This window comes from Cavia porcellus, unplaced genomic scaffold, assembly GCF_034190915.1.
Source record: "Cavia porcellus strain 051 isolate PalLab524CR breed Dunkin Hartley unplaced genomic scaffold, mCavPor4.1 scaffold_26, whole genome shotgun sequence".
NCBI classification, from domain to species: Eukaryota; Metazoa; Chordata; class Mammalia; order Rodentia; family Caviidae; genus Cavia; species Cavia porcellus.
In genome coordinates, this window is record NW_026947509.1 from 52104491 (window position 1) to 52126201 (window position 21711).

Genomic DNA, 21711 nt, shown 5'->3' on the forward strand with positions numbered 1-21711 from the left:
TTTCTTGACTAAATTAATAAATGAATTAGTGAATATTGGAATTGCTCTAAGCACCAACTCTAATTACCTTATGTGAAGAATGGAATCTCTGTGAATTAGCAACCCAACAATTAATTGTTCCAAGTTGTTTCTCAGGACAATTCCTGATGATTATGTTTTATGCTAAGCAACATGCAGTCATTCTCTCTTAAAATGTCAGCCGTATTATTTAATGACCAAAATCATGATGATGTCATTAAGAGAAGGAATTTAATATTTAAATTTAAGGATCAAATATCTCTGGTTATACATAAGTGTAATACTTTTTTAAAAAGAATCCCTAACAGAATAGTCGCATGGTCAACTCAAAATTATAATACAGCTTTCAATTCTACAGACAAGTAGACTCCTGGGAATTGTTTTAGATGTAGAATCCCAAGAAGGAAAATTGTGGTTGTAAATGATCAGGCTATAACTGATACAGATTCCCTATCTTTACTCGTCAGCAGCTTTTCATCCCATAAAATAGAACACACATTCATCTAAGTTAAAGGTTGTTGTTTAATTATGTACACTTTCAACTTTATTACTTTGAATTTTGAGACCCTTAATTTTCTTATTTGCACTTTCTGGTTTTTAATATGTCCGGAAGTGCCACTTAGAGTAACATAAATGTGTCACTCTTCTTGGAGATAATGCCCCTGCAGCTCATCTTATGCTTGTGAGTAAGCATTAGGACAATATGTCACTGACGATGTGAGGTGGGGTAGCATATCACTGAGGAAAGTGAAGTGGAACTGTTCTAGCCACTCATTTTGAAAAGCAAAATATGAGTAACTCGCCAAAAGTGGAGTATGCGTGATCTCGAATAATCACACTGGCTCCAACATGTACTTACCTTGTTCCTTACGTTTACATCACCAGGGAAAAGGCAGTGTTAACTATTTGCATGGCGGATTTACAGGGTGGTTTTCTCATAAGGAAAAAATATTTAATCTCTCAGAAAAGTCAACACATTTGGGAAGTGCTCCTACCTGTCTTTAACCAGCCCCTCACTGATGCCTTTCCTGCGAAGCAGATCTAGTGGCCTGTAGGGTGTGTCTTTGCACTTAGAGTCTGTGTCACAGAGCAGGGTTTGCAGGAACGGGAAGAATCCAGTACTAGGAAGGTTTCGAGGTGCAAGATAACCTGCAATTTAAAAAAGCAATACTGATATCACTATGGCATGTTTGTCAGCAAGAGAAAGAAGCATGGTAATAACTCCATTTTGTCAAATTACCTTTTCTGTACGACTGTCTGTGACCTCCGAACTCATCCCACCTTGGAAACTGACCTGGGCTAGGCAATAGAAGTGTGCCTGAAGGATGTTTTACCTTGATTTTCCTAAAGTTGCTAGTATGACTCAAAAGCATAAAATATCTGTTACCCCGTTGATTACCCTTCCTGGGTTTACTCTAAAGAAATACTTAAAGGTACTGTGACAGAGTGGCATGTCAACATGATTGGCTCTGGGGTCTCCCTGGGGAACTGGTGATGCACACTTCTGGGTGTACCTGGGTGGGCCATTGAGGCATAACCTTGGACTCTATGTCCCTGGCCTTTTTCTTTTTGGGTCTGCTCCCTTTCTCTGTTTCCCACTGCCTGGAGTTAAGCAGGTTTGCTCCTCCACATCTTTCCACCATCATGATTCTGTTTTGCAGCCAGTTGACCATGGACTAAAATACAGAGAGTGCAAGTTAAATTAAATGTCTCTTCTGCTAAATTGTGGGTGTTGGGCATTTTGTGCCAGGAATGGGAAAGCTGGGTAATTTCAAAACTGTTTCCTTAAGTGTTTTACAAATAAATCACATTGCATACATATGATCAAATATATTGTAGCTAGTAAAATTTCAATTAATATGAAAAAAGTTTATATTATTTAAAAGAATAGACTGGAGAACAGAATATATTTGAAAAGCATATGAACAGATAGTCCTAATCTCAACACATATTCACATGTATAATAAAAACCTGAGAGACTGTAAAAAATTTTTTGATAGCTTTTTTGCCTTGGTGGTATATTTCACATAATTTTTATTTACTTTTACAGTATATTTACTATGTTTATCACAATCTACATTTCTACTTCTGTAATCGAAATGTATATAAATGCAATCAGCTTTTCAGATACTATACTAAGAAATATTTTTGGTCTCTTCCAAAGGTCGTATTTTTATTATTCCTATATACACAACTCTTTTTCCCTTTTCAAAATAATAGGAATTAATGTGAAAGAAAAGGCAGATTTTCCCCCCATAATTCATATAGGAAACAACTATAACAGTAAAGGGCTGTATTACATTTACTCTAATGCTTATCTTACAAAATGTAATGCTGGCAAGATATTTTGCAAACCTGTAAAATACAAATCTTATCACAATCAGGTCTGATACTAAAACACTGGATTCCTCCCTTTCAGAAAATATGGATTCTCTAAACTTTCAAAACAGGCAGGTCTGGAGACTTTGAGAGAAATTCCAAACTGAGGGCTAACAAGCAAAACCTGAATTTCCTCACGAACCTATTAAAGAGTATCAGCAATGTCTAACTTCATTTTAAAGAGAAAGAAGCAAAGCTTTTTAAAAATGTTAAAGGCAACATGACTGTGCATTTATATGCTAGCAGAGAGCACAATAAATAGACAGTAGATCCAAGTAACTTAAATACAGACTTGCAAAAAGAGAGAAAACTAGAAAAAAGAGGAATTGGCCATAGGATAGGTTGTCAGAAGAAAAGTAGTATTTTTTAAAGGAATATTGAAAAATGCTCTATTCTTAACCTTCAAGATGGAGGAAGGTCCCAGAGTCAATGAACAAAGAAAATGCTAGAAGCCAGAAAAGGCAAAAAACCAAATTCTTTAGAAAGCCAGAAGACATTCAGCCATGCTAACACCTTCATTTGTAGCTGACTAATATTAAATTCTCAACTTCCAACTTGCAGAATGGTTAAGTAGTAAGTGCTATTGTTTTGTTTTGTTGGTTTTCTTTTTCAATTACATTGATTGGTACATTGTAGGTATACTTAATGATCACATTTCTCATAGGAGAGTTGCTTAAGACATTCAATTTGTGATCATTTATTATCACAGTCCCAAGAAACAGTGTGGATGTTAATACTGGTATAAATGAAAGTTCTGAAAACTCAGAAAAAATGAGACAGAGCCTAAGTCCACCCAGTGTTCACCAGCAGCTTCTAAGCAGAAAGACTAGTAGTCTGCCTAATAATCCACCCAAGGAAGACTCTAGGGAACCCACAATTCCCACCAATGTCCTTCTTGTACGGCTCCCTGAACAAGCTAGAGAGGACCAGTCAAGTTGTGTTAGCTTTTCATCTATAGTGAATTTCTGCCATGATGAATTGCTTACAGCAAGGCCTTTATAACTCTGTTTAGAGTAGATGTAAAAGCTGACTATTAAGGGTAAACCACTTCTTACACAGAACCCAGCTCTAACCACTCACTCATGTTATGTGTCTACAAATAGGCTCGATCTTGCCCCAACACACGTCTTCTTCAAATGGGAAAACGGGAAGTAGACAGAAGGGCAACAGAAACAGATGACCAGAGAGCCCCACTGATTACTCAGCATCTCCTGTATCCTATACCACTCAGTGTGATGGTGAGGCTGCATAAGCCAGAGCTGAATTCAGTGGGGCCCAGCAAAAAGCAACATCAAGAGACGGAAGAGAGAAGAAGCTAAAGTGGGGAGAAGAGCTGGGAAGAGGTGGCACTTCACAGCCAGGGCTATCTTTCCTGGCATTGATGACAGTTTGTGGCTTATCTGAGAAGAATTTGAAGGGATTTAAACTCACAACATTCTTTGATGTGATATTGCAAGAAGATCAGTTTACTTTATAGAAAATTCATCACAGAGTTGTTTAAAAATAAGCTCCCAGGGTGTTGAAAATACAGTCAATGCTTTGCAACGATTCTTGATTAATGATATGTAACTTGTCAGAATGGGTTCCTGCAGATGAGGGATTGGTTCAATGAAGCACAAGCTTAAGTTCTCACAATGCCGCGCAGATCATGGACTGTCACACGTTTCACTTGAACCTTTTAACCAAGGACTGGGCTCACTGGGGTGAGTGGTGTACCAGAGTAGCCAGAGCCCTGACTGATTCAGCAGCTCCTGTGTGCCACGTACTACATAATCCCTTCCTCAACATCCCTAATTTACTTCCTTAAATACATCAACTTTCCACCAAATCTGGAAATTTTCTAAAACTAGAAAATCAGAATTAAAAACAATTCAGCTCTGGCATAGTTTCCTTGTGGAGCAAAATGGACTTTCTAATTTTCCATGCGTCTCAGTCACGTGTGGAAGGAAGCAAGCGTGAGAGCATCAGTGAGATGGAGCCATCAAATGTTTTCACGGGCTGCTAATTTTAACTTGAACTTTTTCTCTTCTGAAGGTATCTCTGGCACTTTCAGTTTCTAAAATAACGTTGCCCTTTATAGTCCCCAGTGCTAAGATAAAGGTGACATTTCTTCGTCTTTCACAAAACTTCTCATAGTAAGCACAGAGAATGCAAAGTTAAGGCTGTAATCATTGAGTGTCCCTGTCCCCAGGAAAGGACAGATTGAAGGAAGGAAATAAAAGGAGATCACAACCAGGCAGACCATAGAACAACTAGCAGGGGGAGAGAAAATACACAGAGAGAGAGACATCAGGGGCTTGCCAGGATGTGAGGCTGGGTAGGGTTCTTTATCTGCTGCTTCCCAAAGGTCTCACAACCCAGAACAGAGTTCATGTTCATCTTCAGGAGCAAAGCTACTTTGAATCCACCAGTTACATGCGGGTTAAATTCAGCAGACTCCCACATAGACTGAAAGTGGGATAGCGTGGTGAGAAACAAAGTCCCGAGCCATTAGTTTCTCAGAAGCATTAGAAAGAGGTGAGAGGAAACCTCTGGGTGAGGAGAGGCCGTTCCTTAAAAGGCATTCAGGCCACATGACTAGGACAGTCCCATCTCAACACTGACATAGTCCGATGCTGTTTTGGAGAGCTGAGTCAAACCAAAGAACAAAACAACATTGAGAACAAACTAAAACTTTAGCAAGGTTTAAACTATATCATATTCATTTTCCCATGTAGTTAAAATGAAGCCAGGATTATTAAAAAAAGATTCAGTTCCCTGGATTTTTCCAACTATAATGCATCATTGGTTCTTGTAAAAATAAGATTCAGTTTGATTTTCCCCCTTTTTTGCACAAAGCCCTTTATTTGGAACAATAGTTGTGTGATATAATATGCAGGTGAAAGCAAGGTTCTTAAGAATGAGGTCTCCAGACAAATAATATCAGCACCACATGGGAAGTTATCAGAAGTGAAATTTCAGGGGTCAGGGGTGTAGTTCAGTGCAGAGTGTGTGCTTTGCATGTGTTAAACACTGCGAGTTCAATCTCCAGCACAGCAGGGAAGAGGGGGACCGAGGAGGGGAAGCAGGGGAGGGGGGAACAGGGGAGGGGGAGGTAAAATTTGCAACTCCATCCCAGACTTTGTGGGGTCCTGTAACCTCTGAATTGCTTCAGATAATTCTGACGAGTCACATCAAGATTTTAGATTAGGTTAGACTACAAACTTTCTCTTAAAATCAGACTAAATATACATGCTGTGGGTAGTATTGTGTGCATGCAATCACTCACTCCTGCGGCCGAAGCACAGCAGCAGCAGCGGGTGAGGTGCGCACAGGCAGACCTGGTTGTACTCCAATAAAACTGCACTTACAGAAGAAGCAGGCAGCCAGCGGACTTGGCCGTGGCTCTAATTTCCTGTCCCCTGGAGGATGACCTTTTCTAATCCCTCTTTCTCTCCCGCCTTGCTCATTTCTGGTTTTCGTTTCCCCATCCTTCTTTTCCTGCCTCACGGCACCCAATCTCCTTCACATCCCTTTTCTTCTACTTATGAATCTTTTCCTTTTCCTTTGCCCTCACCACCTACCCCCTCTTTTTCCTGAATCTCCATTACTTTTTACTTTCCTTTTGTAGCTCCTTGTCTTCCTTCCGGTCTCTCATTTTATTCACTGATGTAGCTAAGAATATAGTTGTCTCCTAGCATTTCCCAGCATCTTTTGCTTCTACTTTATTTTCTATTCATTTTTACTTTAGTAGGATTTTTAATAAATTCAGGAGCACAGAGCACGCTGCTCGTTGGCGCTGTTTCCCGAAGTGGTATTTTCTGTTTATTGTATTATTTAAGAAAGAAATGTCGCAGTAATGAAGCTACCTCCATTAGACACCATTAGCCTCAGGAAGTATTCTGTAAGCTGCCTTGGTGACATTTGTAGATACTATAGCAAAGGTAGAATTGGAGGATTTCCACTGTGTTTCTTTGTGTTTTTCTCAAAACAGGTCAGAACGCAGCCTAGTTGGTATTTTTGTGTATCTGTGTGAAATGAATTTATTCTGTACTCCAGGGAAGAGATAAATGATAAATCTTGGAAAGAAAATTGTGACAAAAATAAAGTTCCTCATTTGAGGCTTTATACTTTTCTTAATTTTTCAGACACGGTTACATTGGTAGAGTGTCAGGCCTTCTGATCACACAACTGGTGAATCTCCTTGCTAAACATCCCAAAAATTTAACTCCATCATGAGGATAGATGAAACAATCAGATCCAAAATCATCAAGTAATTAAACAGAAGCAATTAAATACTCCACTATAAAGCAAATGCAGAAAAGGAAATGAATCTTAGCAGTATATTTGCAATAATTTTTTGGAGTCTTTTTTTCACTCTGCTGATAGTTTTTAAGGAAATTTTGCTCTCAATTATCTTTTTTTAAAGACGTAGTTAACAGTGTGAATGATGTAAACGTGACCTTTCAAGTTATTTCATAATATAAAACCAGGAATCCATAGGTTCCTCTCAGACACCTCCTACGTGGAGAATCAGTTGTGCCTCAAAGGAGGTGTCCCGTCCCACCACCCACAGCAGAGAGAATGAAATGCAGTAGCCCTTCTTAATTCCAGGCTCTCTGAGTAAGGGCTTCAGCATGTAGGTGATGGGCATGACCTTGGCATAGGGCTCAAACTAATGTGACTTGAAGCTTCGGATAGTAACAGTGACTCAGGAAAACTGCAATTCCTCTAGACACTGGATAAAAGAATAGGCTATTTGGGAAAAAAAATTAGACAGAAATCTGGACATTGTCCTTAGCACAATTTTCAGCATATTACCATAATCAACTACTAAACATATGAAGGAACCAATGAATAAATGAATGAACCAATCTTTTGGGGAATCATAGGAAGACTGACTGATTCAGGACTTTAATATTATATATGTATGATATATTATATATATATATATCATATATATATGGAAGACAAAGTTTCTAATTTCAAACTCAATCTTATAGTGTATTTCATGTAGGTAGTAAATTCATTGGACAATCTTTCATTATATTCTTGTACCTTATAAATTAAGGAGATTAATAAAGATATTTATTGTCATAAGTTCATTAGGCCTTGGTTTCTTCCTAAAAATATATAAAAATATAATTAATTCACACTGACATCTATATCAGTCTTTGGATCTATTACCTTCTAAAGTGAAACCACTGTCTTATATTCAATAAATATTTGTATTCAATAAATATTTCCTGAACTCATATTTTAGCACAAGTAAGGTGTTATGACTTATTTTTCTATTTAACAAAGAAATTTTAACATTTGAAAAATATAATTCTGGATTACTATGGACAGGGCAAGGGAGGGAGCAGGAACATTCCAGATTTTCAGGCTCATCACATTTTATTATAAAATGGATATTGGTGCCACGGTTTTCCAACCTTTCAGAAATGTTAAGCATCGGAAAGCATACATGTGAAAGCAAACACTACAACATGATTTTACAAATCCTGCCTGATTTCTGAAGGAATTTAACATTCATTGTTTCACATGAGCCCCATGACAATCCTATAGGGCACTTTTTGTTTTCTTACAGGGCAGGAAGGGCAGGTGTTCTACCCATTGGGCAGATAACCTCAAAGAAATCAAGCAGCTTGCTCAAGGTTTATGATCAGTAAAATGCCAGAGATAGATCTGGAACCACACGACACAAGACAATAATGGAGTCACCATTCTGTTCAGCTAAGTGGCAGTGTCCTGGAGTGAATAACAGTCTGAGGATTGGGACAGCGAGTACACCTCTGGTTTTGCTCTGTAATCACTGAATCACAGGAGGTAAATTAACCTCACAAGGAAGGTCTCTATTTCCACATCTACTAAATTGAGGATAATGGGGCACAGGGAAGATTAGTTAGATAAAGCTTGTGTAAGGCCCTGTGAACACCGAAGATGCCGGGCCCCCAAGAACCATGAGCGACCATTGCTCATCAGTCCGTGTTGCATCACTTATAATATTGCTCAGTAGCTGAGGCTTCACTGCTCAACCTGGACTCCCTGAGCCACTGAATGGTTAGAAGTATTCTGTGATGTGTCTCTCCCTAATGATTCGTAATATGTACCTGTATCAACTGGTGCCGTGCTTCAATCACTGCATGCTCGGTGGGTGTGGTGCTATGAAACATTCTTCAGAATTCTCCCCAGGCAAGTTTGGCTTCATAAGAGAAGTGCTTTTCAGAGTTCAAATCCACTGGCAAAAAAATGTGGACTATAGCTGGCAGCTAAGGTGAAGCCAAACTGCCTTATCCTTAAAGCAAGGAGCTCCAACATTCAAAATGCATGTTCAAGAGGAATGTTTGCCTATATCCAGTGGCTGCCATGCCAGAAAACAATGACAAGTCTTTGGTCCTTTGGGTGGATCCTGATGCCAGGACCCATCCCATATCACCCACACCCCTTGAAGTTGCTGCCAAATACGCAAGCAGGTAGATGTTGAAAGACACAAAGAATGCACCAACAGAGACAATTTTAGAATTCTGGCTATGAACTACAGGCAAGAGAAAGCAGGTAAAGATTCTTTCTTCTTTTACATCTTATCTCCTCATTGTTATCATTTTTTAAAGGAAGAGAATTTTTAATGAAGGCAATCTGGACTCAGGATCTTGTCACTGTTTTGGATAATGACTCTCTGGCCTGTAAGTACAGACTTGAGTGGACAGTCATCCCAGGGGTCCCGTAATCCCCCCTAAATGTCCAGAACAAAATTTACCTGCTACTTTCTGAATGTTAGGGTACCCTGCTAAGTGGTGAATTCCAAAGGTTATGGCCTGATCTGTAAAATTTGAACAAAGTGTCTTTTTCAAGGGTAGGAGGCATAAGAGAAATATATGTACTGTAGATAATAAACTCTCCTAAGGAATGAATCTGGAACGCTGAGGCCCCGCTTGTCTTAGGTGATTGGCTTCTGTGAGTCTTGTTAGGTAGCTCTAACAGTACCCATTATTTTGTTTCCAAAATTTGTCTTTCAGTAATGAAGACTCACTATTTTGTCTCAAAAACCTCCTCACTGTGGCTAAATACAAATCAAATCATATCAGTTGTTTTTTCTATTGTATCTCTAAATTCAAGTTACGAGAAAAAAAAATGAACCTTGGACATTCACTTCTATGTAGGATATTCTCTTGCTAAAATTTAGCATCCTAATCTCTGAGATGCATCCCACTAGGAAAATGTTCTTCAGACCCATCAAGGCTGAAATAAGCCAGGTATATATAGAGTAGCTGTGACTGTGTTCATGGCTCACAGCAGAGGGACTGGTACTGCGGGCTGTGAGCCCTGTGCTGAGCCCCACAGTGGGCCCCTTTGTGCTCAAGCCCTTACCCAGAGATACTGCCCCTTCTGCAGGTCTAGCAACAGGGCTGGCTTCTAGCAGAGCTGTGACACTCAGAAAAGAGTGTTTCCCTCAGTGCCTGGTGTCTTCTGATCCCTGACGAAAGAGTTGCACTAATGCTTACCTGCATGGCAGACTGCCCAGGCTGCTAGTCAGTAAACACACAAAGCCCACACAGAGAGAATTATCTGAGGATTAATGCCTTTCCTGTTAACTCTGCTCTCCAGTGTTGTGTTAGGTTTAGGGAAGCGGAGAGTAGGGTAAGCATCAGGGATTTCCCTAAACCAGGTTCTGGGGCCAGAAAAACTTAGGAAACTAAACTCTTTCTCCACTTCTGGGAAAACCAGAATATATTTGCATAGTAAAGACTCTAAGAAGTTCTTCAGTTTTTAAAAATCTAAAAAAAAAAAAACCCTCTAATTAATACCATATTTACATGCAATTTAAAGAATTTTTAAATTTTCTTTTGTGAGTGTGTTTGTCTTTTAAGGTAGCACTATACAATTTCCTAGGAATGAGTATTCCAATGAGGTACCCTGAGAAAATGCCCTAATCCGTGGGTTTTTCTATATTCCAGCTGACAACGACTTGAAAGCTGGAAAGCTGTTATTCTTCTCTCTGTAGGAAGAAACTTCTTACATAAGAAAATTCTAGGCTTCAAGCCTTGACCTACTAAAATTTACCTATAAACTGTCATCTCACTAACCAGGCTTAAATATGGTAATTCGGTAAGCACCTCGTGTTTTGGATTACTATTTGTGGGAGCCTCTCAGCCACAGCTCTCTAAGACAGTTTAGAGAAGGGACTTTCATTCCAGAAGGATTTGAGGAGGCTTATCAAAGTACACGCTCTATCATGGGAAAAAATAAAGTAACAAGAAAATCAGAATGAGAGCAAATGAGAGTAGAAAAGGAAAAATAACTCACTTGCAACAATCTGTCCCCTGAATCTGTGTGTGTTATTAGAGTTTGTCATGAATGAAGACCGGAATGTCTTAAGCAGCCCAAGGAACTACAAAACTGGACCATTTATTCAAGTTACAATGTCTATAACATAAGATAAAAATTAAATGTCTTGAGAAGAGGTACAGTTTTTCCTACACACAGAGAAAGTATAACTATCAGAGACCAAGAGTCTTACTTCAGTGCATGCTGGTGTGTCTGCACCCCTGCCCCAAGCAGGGGACCCTCAGTGAGAGTGATTCATTATCACAGGGACTGACTGCATAATATAGGGAGGTGAGGGACTGGTGGTGTTCACCTCTAAGAGGTGACTGCAGGACTGTTCTTCCCTCACTACTTAGGAAGAGACTCCAACACACCGGAGTACAGAATACTGAACTCTTGTTCAAATAGTGCAAAATTGCCACAAAAATGTCATCTCCACCTTCTACCTCAAGACTTTGTCCTTCTGGTTACCTGAGCTAAGTTATGAATTGTTGCCAGAAACTATGTATTGGCAGAACATTTGGGAATTAGTCCAGTTGGTGGAATATGAGACAAGGGAAAGAATGAAAAAAAAAAATCAGCTTTCTAATCCTAGCTTTGCAAATGATTTATTATGCATCAATGACCCTCTACCTTGAGTCAATTTCTTCACTTACACAAGGAAAAAAGGCCTGGATGACCCATCAATCACAAGTGTTATGAGCAAAAAAAATCTCCTGGAAAAGGAGATTAGCATGTTGAAGTATTAAGCACTTAAGAGGAAAATTATGTTTGGAAATTAAAATGTGATTTCAGTAACCCATTAAGAGTAATGAAATGGAGAAAAGAATTTCGGTAATTATCCTTACAAAGATGTGTTACTAACAAAGACTTTTTTCATTTGGAGATCTGAGTCAGTGTCTCAGAGAATTTTGTGTGCTAGAGTATAAAAATAAAAGCCAATGAAATATATTGCTGGGATCATTGTATGGGGAAAAAAATAAAGCAAAACTTAATAACTTCTCCGATAAACAGATCTTCTATTTTGGGGACCCTCCTTCTCTGGTTGGGGACCCTACCAATCCTCAACAGCCTGTGTAATAATTAGGTTTTTGGTATTCATACTCTGTCTACTTACCAATGATATGTGTGACAACCTGCCAGTGAAAAATGTATGTCACACACTTTCTTTCCAGCAGCACTGTTGACAGGTAGCAACCCCATCTGCTTGTCAAACTTGACTTTCTCTTACACCAGAGTCCCTTACCGAGACCTCTGCCAGTCGGAAAGAGGCAATTTATGTGACGCTAGGTTTGTTTTGTAACCCACAACAGATCACTAGCCTTTTCCTTCACTCTATGCAAATCTACTCTTCATTAAGGGTACTGTCTTGTTAACGAGAAAAAAAAACAGAGGAAAATTCCCCAGTAGTATTTTCCTGAGTTGTGCCATTAAAAATTTATTAATTTAAAGGACAATTGGCACACAAATTATAACTTCCTATGTTTTTTCTAAGAAAATTAATATTCCAGAAAAATACAAATTAAAGTCAAGAGACCACATTTCATACCAGACTGTCATGCTTTAAAAAAAAAAAAATCTGACAATATCAAGTATTGGTGAGGGGAATGGGGCCAGTGGAGCAATGGGAACTCTCTCACTCCAAGGAGGGAAAAGTGAATTAGAGAAGCTCCTGTGAAAAGCATGGGTCAATTGTGTGTAATTTTAATGGTGTACCACAGAGACATACACACATATGTACACAGATACACAGAAAAGAATATCCATCACAATGGCACTGGCTAAAAAGAATCCAAATGCTCATCCAAACCCCACAGTTAGGCAGATCATGTATACCTACACCTAGATACCTGTGTATCTCTAAAGCATGATGCTGAGCAAACCATAGTACTGAGCCTAAAATATACAATACAAGAGGATTACAAGGGTGGGATGCTATTTCTATGAACTACAGAAATCTGCAAGTTAATATTATGGAATCATTCATGTTTATAAATACATAATAAAAACATAAAACAAGCCTAAGAATGTTATGGCAGGAATTCACCGTAATGATCTCCTTCCAGAACAGAAGGAGGGAGACAGGAAGGTAAGGAGGACACTGGGCCCAGGAGGTTTACGCAGGAGTAAAACCTTTAATTCTGATTTTTTTAAACAATAAGAAATGAATGCGGAGGCCACTATGGCTTGAAAATGCTAGGGTTTGATATGAATGGGGGATATGTGTTATTTTAATGGTAGTTCTGTTATTTTTATGCTTGCCAATGTGTTTAAAATACTTCACAATTTTTTAATGATGTTATAGTGAAATTGCATTAGGCCATAACTAGAAGGTTTTAGTTATAGAAAAGCAAGAGAAAGCTCATAATAAGACAGTTTTCCCTACAAGCCAATTCAAGCAGAGCTTTATAACAATGCTCTGAGTTAATAAATCCCATCTTTTTCGTGCGAATCTTGCCGATAACTCATTGACCTAGGTGTTTGTGCTTCTGTTTTCCAGTGTCCTCTTTGCCCTGTTTATTATGATGAGCTGGGATCTCTCTTCCTGAGAGGAACAGCTAATGCAGAGCTCATTAAATGCATGACTCTGAGCGGCTCATTATGGATTACCTCCATCTTCTCTCCACTGAGTATCATCTGCTATTGTGTTTACCCCATTACCAAACTTAATTAAGTCCTTTAAGAGTTTCTCATAATCCTTCAAACTTCTCATTGTTGGCAACTATGAACCACTTATTACATTTCTTCTGAATTATTAATAAACGTATTTTAAAATTGTTACTAGGTTTCTAAAAGTCAACCCACTTTCCAACTGAATGTCACACTCTTCTTTTACATGTTTGCCTGTCTCACAGGTTTTGTGAACTCTCTTGGCATTGGACCTTTTATCTACTATTAAGTTATATCTCAAATTGCTTTTTTATTTTTGTTTCTTCAGAAAGAAAAAAATTTATTTTCCTTTTTGTTCTACTGTCTTAAATTTCACATTTGTTTCCCCACTGGTATAAATCCTTGGCATAGAAACCACAAGAAGAAATGATATTCTCCACTGCTGAGATTCCATTTCACCAATGAACATTTTTCATTAAAAAAGTATTTTCCTTGCTTATATTCTTTTTTTTAATCAGTGCAGAGTAACGAGCTTCAGTGTAACATTATTATACGTGTGTTTAGCCTGCTTTGATCGTATCTACTTCCCCTTAAACCTTTTTTACCCTTGCCTTCCTCCTCCCCCACATCTCCACTTCTGTTAGTTTCCCTTCTGTATTCATGCCCCACATATGAGAGAAAACATATGAGACAGTGATACTTGTCTTGCTGAGTCTGGCTTACATCGCTAAACATAATGGTCTCTGGTTCCATCCATTGTCCTGTGAATAGCATGATTGTGTTCTTCTGCATGGTGGAGTAATACTCCATTGTGGCTTTATACCATATTTTTAAAAATTCGTTCATATGTTGCCAGGTATCTAGACTAATTTTACATCTTAATTATCATGAATTGTGCCACAACAAACATGAATATGTCAGTATACCTATAGTATGCTGACTTTTACCTCAAGAATGCACAAGAATCTACACCCTAAATTACTTAACGAATCATGGTTTGTAGCATGATGGGAAGATCACCAAAAAAAGGTACCAACCACTGGCTTTTTCTAGCTACAGATATTCAGTTAATCCTATCAAAGAACTTCAGAAAGTTAGAAAGATGCAATTTAATATAGTACATTTATTTTAAGTTCGCTGAGCTGCCTACGCAGTCATTACTTTTCTCTGCAAGAGTAAAATTTGCTTGTTTTTAAGTGATTTTCCAGGATGTCTCTCCTGTACTTCAAACAACAGGTTAGCTGTCAACCAGCTGGGGGCTCTACAAAGGTATTCATACAAATACTGGTAAGTGATGTGGCTTTATCAGTGTTTCCATTTTATTCTGCAGTTGCTTTAGATTTGTAAAAGTGACACTTAAGGGAATCAGTGTTATTTTTCCCCCTTTGCTCTCATAACCTTCCCTGGAAAATTCTGCCAAGTGGTCTCCATCATTTTTTAGAGAAAACTAACACAAGATCATGTAGCATAACTGCATTTAAACTTTGACTTCCTGAACCATCCATTTGCAAAAAATGGATCTCAAAAAACTCATCTGATTTTACCACTGAGAAGCTCTGGTGGAATTCTTGTTACCATCATGGGTAATGTCATCTTTCAATCCCTTCATTCCTTTAAAAACACTAGTTTCTGTGCAGTCTCAGCTGACACATGTCCTCTTCGTTGTCCTTTCCTGGATAAATATTTTCCAACATATTTGTCCACAAATGGATCATTACTCATTTATCCATTCAATTCAATCTTTCATTCAGTGAATATTTTATATATCTATAACATAGAAGTGTTATTTCTGGAAAAGGGATCTGTAACTGCTCTAATCTGCAGGGAGACTAAAGAGACAGAAAAATCATGGGGTTGATCTGTAGCAAAATAGGCCACAATCACCCCATCCTTACTTTTGGGCCATCAGTGCCCAAAAATTATATCTAGTTAATAACAAGCTCTAGGCAATGACTCCATTTTCATTACTTTAGAACTTCCCTATAGAATTATCCTTCTCTAACAGTAGAATTAAGCCCCAAAATTGAAATAACCAGGGTGCACATCAGTTACGTAGTATATGCTATGTCTCCCTTCTTACCCCTTTTCTCTAGGGGACTCTGTGGAGCCTCTCAGTGCCTGTGAAGCAGATGCTCCTTTTCTCTTAGCCTAATGATGTGAAGAGGGATGGAAGGATGTGAAAATGTCCTCAAGTGTTTCATCATCAATAGATACTAAAACTGCATCCTTCACATCACGTTCTCTTCCCACCTCAATATATGGGAAAAGTGAATGAGGCAGAGACCTGTGATTTAATAAAAAAGAAAATCCTCCTACAGTCAGTCTTCTCTGTAGGAAAATGAGGGATTCGAATCTGGAAATCATAGCAGCTGCTTTTTGGCTCTGAAAGAATACATAGGTGTGAGAACTTACTACTCAATACTCAGAACCGCACAATCAGCACCAGCTCTGGAGAATATCTATACATAATAGAAATGAAAAGGAAAGCCATCTGAAAGCCCCACCTGATCTTTATTGTTCAAATGTCAGAACTGGTGAAACTTCATCTCTTAAAAGAAGAGTTAAATCAGGGTAAAAGCCATGAACATCTTCCAGTTCGACTTCCCCATTCCCTCTCCACTGTTCCCCTCGTTAGTCACTCAAGTCAACAAAATGAGTTACCAAGCTTTTTGGTTTTTTCCTAAGACATTCACAGATCCCCCCATACGCACCAGAATGTATTAATTATTCCTTTTAGTGAGATCGCACAGACCTTAGTATTATGTTACTTAATACAATATTTGGAAGAAAATAAGAAGAAAGACTAAATTCCAAGCAAGTGACCTGTAATATTAAAATAAGTGATGGAATCAGGGTAGAACAGGAAGTGAAAAGAATTTAAATTTACACATACCAGTAAGATGAATACCAAAATAGAGTCTGGAGATAGATGTGCTAATTGTACTGTAATCCTAACATGTATCCTACATGTGATGTACATTGCCTTTAATTTATACAACACAGCTAGGTGGGAGTTGCCTTCCTTCTGTGATAATTAGTAGAGTCCCACTTGTATTTGAAAGTCCTATTTTGCATTTTCAGCCTCTCATCATTTTTCCTGCATCTTTATAGCAAAACAGGGTTTGTTATTAACAGTTTTTAATGTAACTATCTGTAATTTCTTTAAAATGTAGCGTGGATACTGTCCTGAAAATTCAACAAAGTTAGAAGCTTACATAGATTAACCAAGAATTAACATGTGCCCTTACTTAAATTTCAAAGTGGTTTAAGTACATTTACTTATAAGTTTGAAACAATTTCCTTAAGCTATTTACAGAGAGTAATAACCTATTAACACTTTCTAGATTAGAAAGAGCAAAGCACATTCAGAAGAGGCAGCTCAGCCGCATCCATCCCTTGTCATATCCAGGGATCCAAGGGATTGGGAAGTCAAGATTATGTCTTAACCATCTTCCACTTCATGGTCCATTTTCTGCTTGCAATAGCAACAGTGGTTTCACAGACCGTACTGAGAGTGCTGTACCAGGCAACCCTTGCAAGGAGTCATAAGTCCAGCCTCTCAAAACCATATTTTGATTTAATCTTTCCTGCACCAGTTGCAGGAATTCCTCCATTAGTTGATCATCAAATTGGAAATCATTGGGTTTATCATTAAAATTTTCTTCCTACACTAAACTTGATTGTGCAGTGTCAGATGCTGGCCAGGAAAATTAAGACAGCAATTATCTATCCTGAGTTTTATGTGATGCACATATATATTCAAAAGCTCCAGTAAAAATTTATTTAATGGAGTCTATATTTCTTAGTAAAACAACCTAACAAAAATGGTGGGGTGGAGTTAGATGTAGCTTTCCTCTTAAATAAAAGATTACACTCCTACTTAAATTACTTTTAAACACTGAGATACTTACGGTTCACCACAGAGCATACACACACAAAACACATGTGTTTAGGAAAGTTCGAGAGAGTGCCTCAGACAATGAACAGAGAAGGGCAGGGCAGGAAAGATTCTTTTCTTTCCCATGGAGTCAATAAAGGATCTTGAAATTTTTAAAACAAAATCAATTTGAAAAATTGGATAATTTCTCATAACTATACTATTGAAATACCTTTGTTAATAGAGCTACAGAAATTCATCGCAGTATGTTAGTAGCATTATATAAAGCTTCAGGCGGAAGCCAGATTTCTTCATCAGAAATCCACAGGCAGCTGTGTGTTATTTACACACCACACTGCACTGGTCAATTCTCCCTGGTATTTTAATCCCCTTTTTTCTGAGCAGCCCTGCCACCTTCAAAATAAAGCTGGAAGCTTAGTGTTAAGACTCCTGCCAACCTCCACCTCCTGCTACTAACTTTTAACAATAGGAAGTCTCTTTCATCTACTAGAATGAATCACCTTGTTTATATTTTGCAGTAACACTTTAATAATTGTGCTACAGAGTTCACAGGAACTGAAGCTCAGAGCAATCAATATTCCTCATGCAAGCACACTGCCTTCTTTCTCCTCACTGCCTCCAGTCTGATGGTCTTACGGCTCGGCTGATGGAAAAAAGGATCAGTGGTGGCCTGTGAAGAAGCTGATGCACGAATGTTCAAGTCTCTGACACACCTTTTCACACTCAAGCCCCTGGCCAATGCCAGTTTACTTGTAGTTTTCTGAAACTACATGTAATCTACACATTACAGAGTTGGCTACAGGGGTCTCTTTTCACTTACCATAGTTACAACATAAACAATGATATGGAACTATAATTTATCTTTAAAAGTACTTTCACAAAGGTTATTTCATTTGAGTGTCATCCACATAACCACGGGAGACAAGTATCATTTCTCTTTTTATGGATTAGATAATAAATGCTCAGTGACATTTGAAAGTAAACAAAGATGGAACTTTAAATAGGATTTCAAGTCCTCTTAAGTGATTATTCAAAACTGGAATCTTGTTGTATGGCTTTGTCATTATGACTGCCATGTTTATTATTAATGAAGTTTCCTTTTTATCTTTTATTTTTTGTAGAGAATAATTTTGGACTGTACCAAAATAGTAATTTTTACAAGTAAATCCCAGCTTATGTTTATACACCACATTATTTCAAATACCAAAAGAAATACAAAGACCTTGTGTTTATCAAATGTCAGTCACAACAGTTGTTTGCCTTATGATTCAAATTAAGCAAAACAGTCACACTAGCTTTCTTCTAAATTTTTTAAAACCAAAGATGGACAACTACAGAAGAAACTACAAATACTAAGATCAAAGACACTTTTCTACTAACCTGAGTGGTTATAGATTGAAACTTTTCAACCATCAAGACCAAATGGAAATTCTTAACTGTCAAAACAGGGAGGTTGGCCAGAAGTTTCTCATAACTATTAATTTCTAACCACATAAGATTAATGTGCTCGTTGGATCCCAGAAACCTACTGATAGTTACAACTGCTCAGGAAGGTCTGTTTGCCTGTCAGGAAAGTTTTATATGTGCAAAGCATGCCATGTATAGATCTGACATAATATGACTGGAGCAACCAAATGAACAAATGAGTGAATGACAAACGAGTCCCTATGTGAGGAGCTCGTGCTACAAAGCCCTCATTTACAGTGAGCTTCCTGTGCCTTAGGTGGACCAGACAGTCTCTCTTTTAAATATAAATTGAAATCAAGTGAACTAGATCAAGCTTTCAAAATATTTTTAGCAATAGGTTATAACAAAGATTTGTGTGGTGTTAGCCCACGCCTGAACTAAAAGCCTGCTCCAACTCAGCACAGCATCACCCTGGTCAATCAATGGGATTTCTTCTTTCCTCAGGGACAGAAAGGAGATAATTGAATCTACCTTGGAGAATCAAATAAAATGAATGTTTTGTCTTCAAAATTTACCATAGTCCTGGGCACAAGACATGTTAATTCTTGAAACAAATACATTTTGCATGATTTATTTCATTAAGACTTAACCTAAGTTAATTTGCATTTGTATGTTAACAGTTCTGTCTCCTTCATTTAACTCGATGTGCACTGGAACATTGTTCTCCCTCTGTAAGTTTAACAGTCCCTTATTTACTCCATAGACATTTGAACATATTTGTAAGTAACTGCACTGGAGTTATTGGGACACAGAGAAAAAAGAGGAGGAGAAGTGTTCACCAAAACATCAGTCTGCTTCTACAAGGATATTAAACTCATAGGTACTTGGGGAGGCAGGTGACATTAATAATTGACAGACACCAAATAGGAGTGAAAAGATCATTATGTCATATTGAAGTAAGACAAAAGGTAGCAACAGAAGAAGTCAGGACCCTTGGCGGGAAGGCAAACAGAGAGAGCGATCATGACTGAGGGCGGGCGAGGGAAGGAGTATGGAAGGGGAACCATCTTTAGTCCTGTCATGAGAATATTTGCAGAGCTAATCAAGCATCCTGGCTAGCATCTGCTGCCACTGGCAGCACTATTGTGCCCCATGTGCAGGAGGGGGTTGGTGAGTGACATCACGATCCAGGATGATCTGTACTTTTATTTTATATATACAGGTTACTGGGGGTTAAGTGTATTCATTCATTCTAGTTTGTAATTTAGCAACTAACCTTCAAGTTCATTCTAGTCTATAATTCAGAGGCTGCTGTAAATATTTGATGTTCCTAAATCAAGCACACACAGAGCAGGAGGAGATAAGTTTAAATGAGGGACACTTGGGGACGGGGAACCGAGGGAATACTCTACAAGAAATGCCTCTCCTGCCTAGACTTCACTCGTCCTAACATACATTTGTCAGCATATGGGTGCTAGAAGGAAGTTTTCCTGAGTGAAATGATATTGAGGTTAATGTGACTTTGTTTAACGACTGTAGAAGAACCCACACCTTTGCACATGTGGGGCCTAAGAATCAGCAAACCCAGGATCCTAATATTGTCCGGAAGATGTATAGCCTGGAATTCCCATTCAGTCCTGTGCTCCACCACTGACCAAGTAATTCTGCACTAAGGTCCACTGCTGCTAGCATATTGTTGCATGTGCCTCTGTTACCCTTAGCCAGCAAGGTTCTTGTTCAAGTCCCTTTAAGGAAAGAGAGCTGGAACTTTGATGAATGGGTTCATGAGGCTGATTTTGTGAATGCTTGCTAACCAATGCTTTTACATGTAGCAAACTGTGAGGCTTGCTTTCATTGTCAACTAGAACAACTATAACACGCCTGTGGCAAGAAGACCCACAGAGCTCACCTTTCTCTGTCACTTAGTTTTTAATATTATCTGTCAAGAAGAATTACATGATCATAAGTGGCCAAACCAGCTTAGTATACTCTTAACAGATTGGAAAGCGCTGGCTTTCCAATATGTATTCAAATGGTTTGTGTCAATACAGGACTTTAGTTTCCACTTAGATCAAAAGTATCTCCCGTTGCTTGCCGCTCAACTTGGTCTTAAAAGCAAATATAAATATGAAAAATAAAGTTCTTTCCCTAACTGGTCATATAAGCTCTGTACAGTGGTGGAGGTGGGTTTGGGAGCTAGGAGAGAGAAGTACATTGCTGAACTATTAATATTGACACAATGCTGGCTATGATGCTAGGATCCTGCACAGGCTGTACTATTAAAGTGTGAAAATTGGACTTCTAATACCATTTAGAGGCATCTGGTAGAGTGGGCAAACGGGGCTTAGAGAAAATGGTACCTGCTGCAAGTTTTGAAGGGCAAGTTAGAGCTAGCTGAGGGAACGAAAGGCAGAGGAGAATAATATATGCAAAAGCATGAATGTAAGAAAACCCTAGAGAAGGCTGAAGTACAATAAAATTCCATGATAATGCAGTAACTTAAATTCAGATGTAAAGCAGCTGTATCACCCGGTCATTTCATTATCCTTGCAAAACAGAATCCTGAATTTTACATGATCGAGTGTTCTCATAATGCCAAAATAGCATTTCTCTTAGTTAGTTCATTGCAAGTGACAGGACTGTAAAGTAAGTGTCTGTGGGTGTTGAGGGGACCATGGTGGAAGCTGGCTGTGATGAGATAGGTCTGAATGAGATCATGGAAGGTCTGATTTGTCACATGGTATCCTGGATTTTATCCTAAAAGGAATGTTGACTCAGGAAATATTAATCAGAGAGATGATAGATGTTTAGGAATGTAACTGGCATCAAAAAAGGATAAACAGGAAGGGCTTGGGAAGGAGGTAAGGATATCAGATAAAAAGGAGTTGCAGTTATGATTTGGTGAAGGCCTGAACAAAGACAGTAGAAATGGAGACAAAAAGTTTCATTTGGAAGAATAAAGAGTCTGGAGTTGGTGACTAAAGGATGTGGGAGTAAAGGGAAAGTGTGGTGACATTTTTCAGTTTGGGATCTTGTTATGGTTTGTGTCTAGATGTCCCCCCAAAGTCTCGTGCAGTCATAGGTGAGGCTTT

The 21711-nt window shown here is 38.4% G+C and overlaps 1 protein-coding gene across 1 annotated transcript in view; it reads right to left on the reverse strand.

Moving 5' to 3' along the window:
* Positions 1-21711, reverse strand: part of Abca12 (ATP binding cassette subfamily A member 12) — a 170215-nt gene that overhangs the window by 119024 nt on the left and 29480 nt on the right. Inside the window, exon 3 of the mRNA XM_003474203.4 lies at positions 1014-1167. Coding sequence (XP_003474251.2) covers positions 1014-1167 — 154 coding nt within the window. The remainder of the gene's footprint in view (positions 1-1013; positions 1168-21711) is intronic.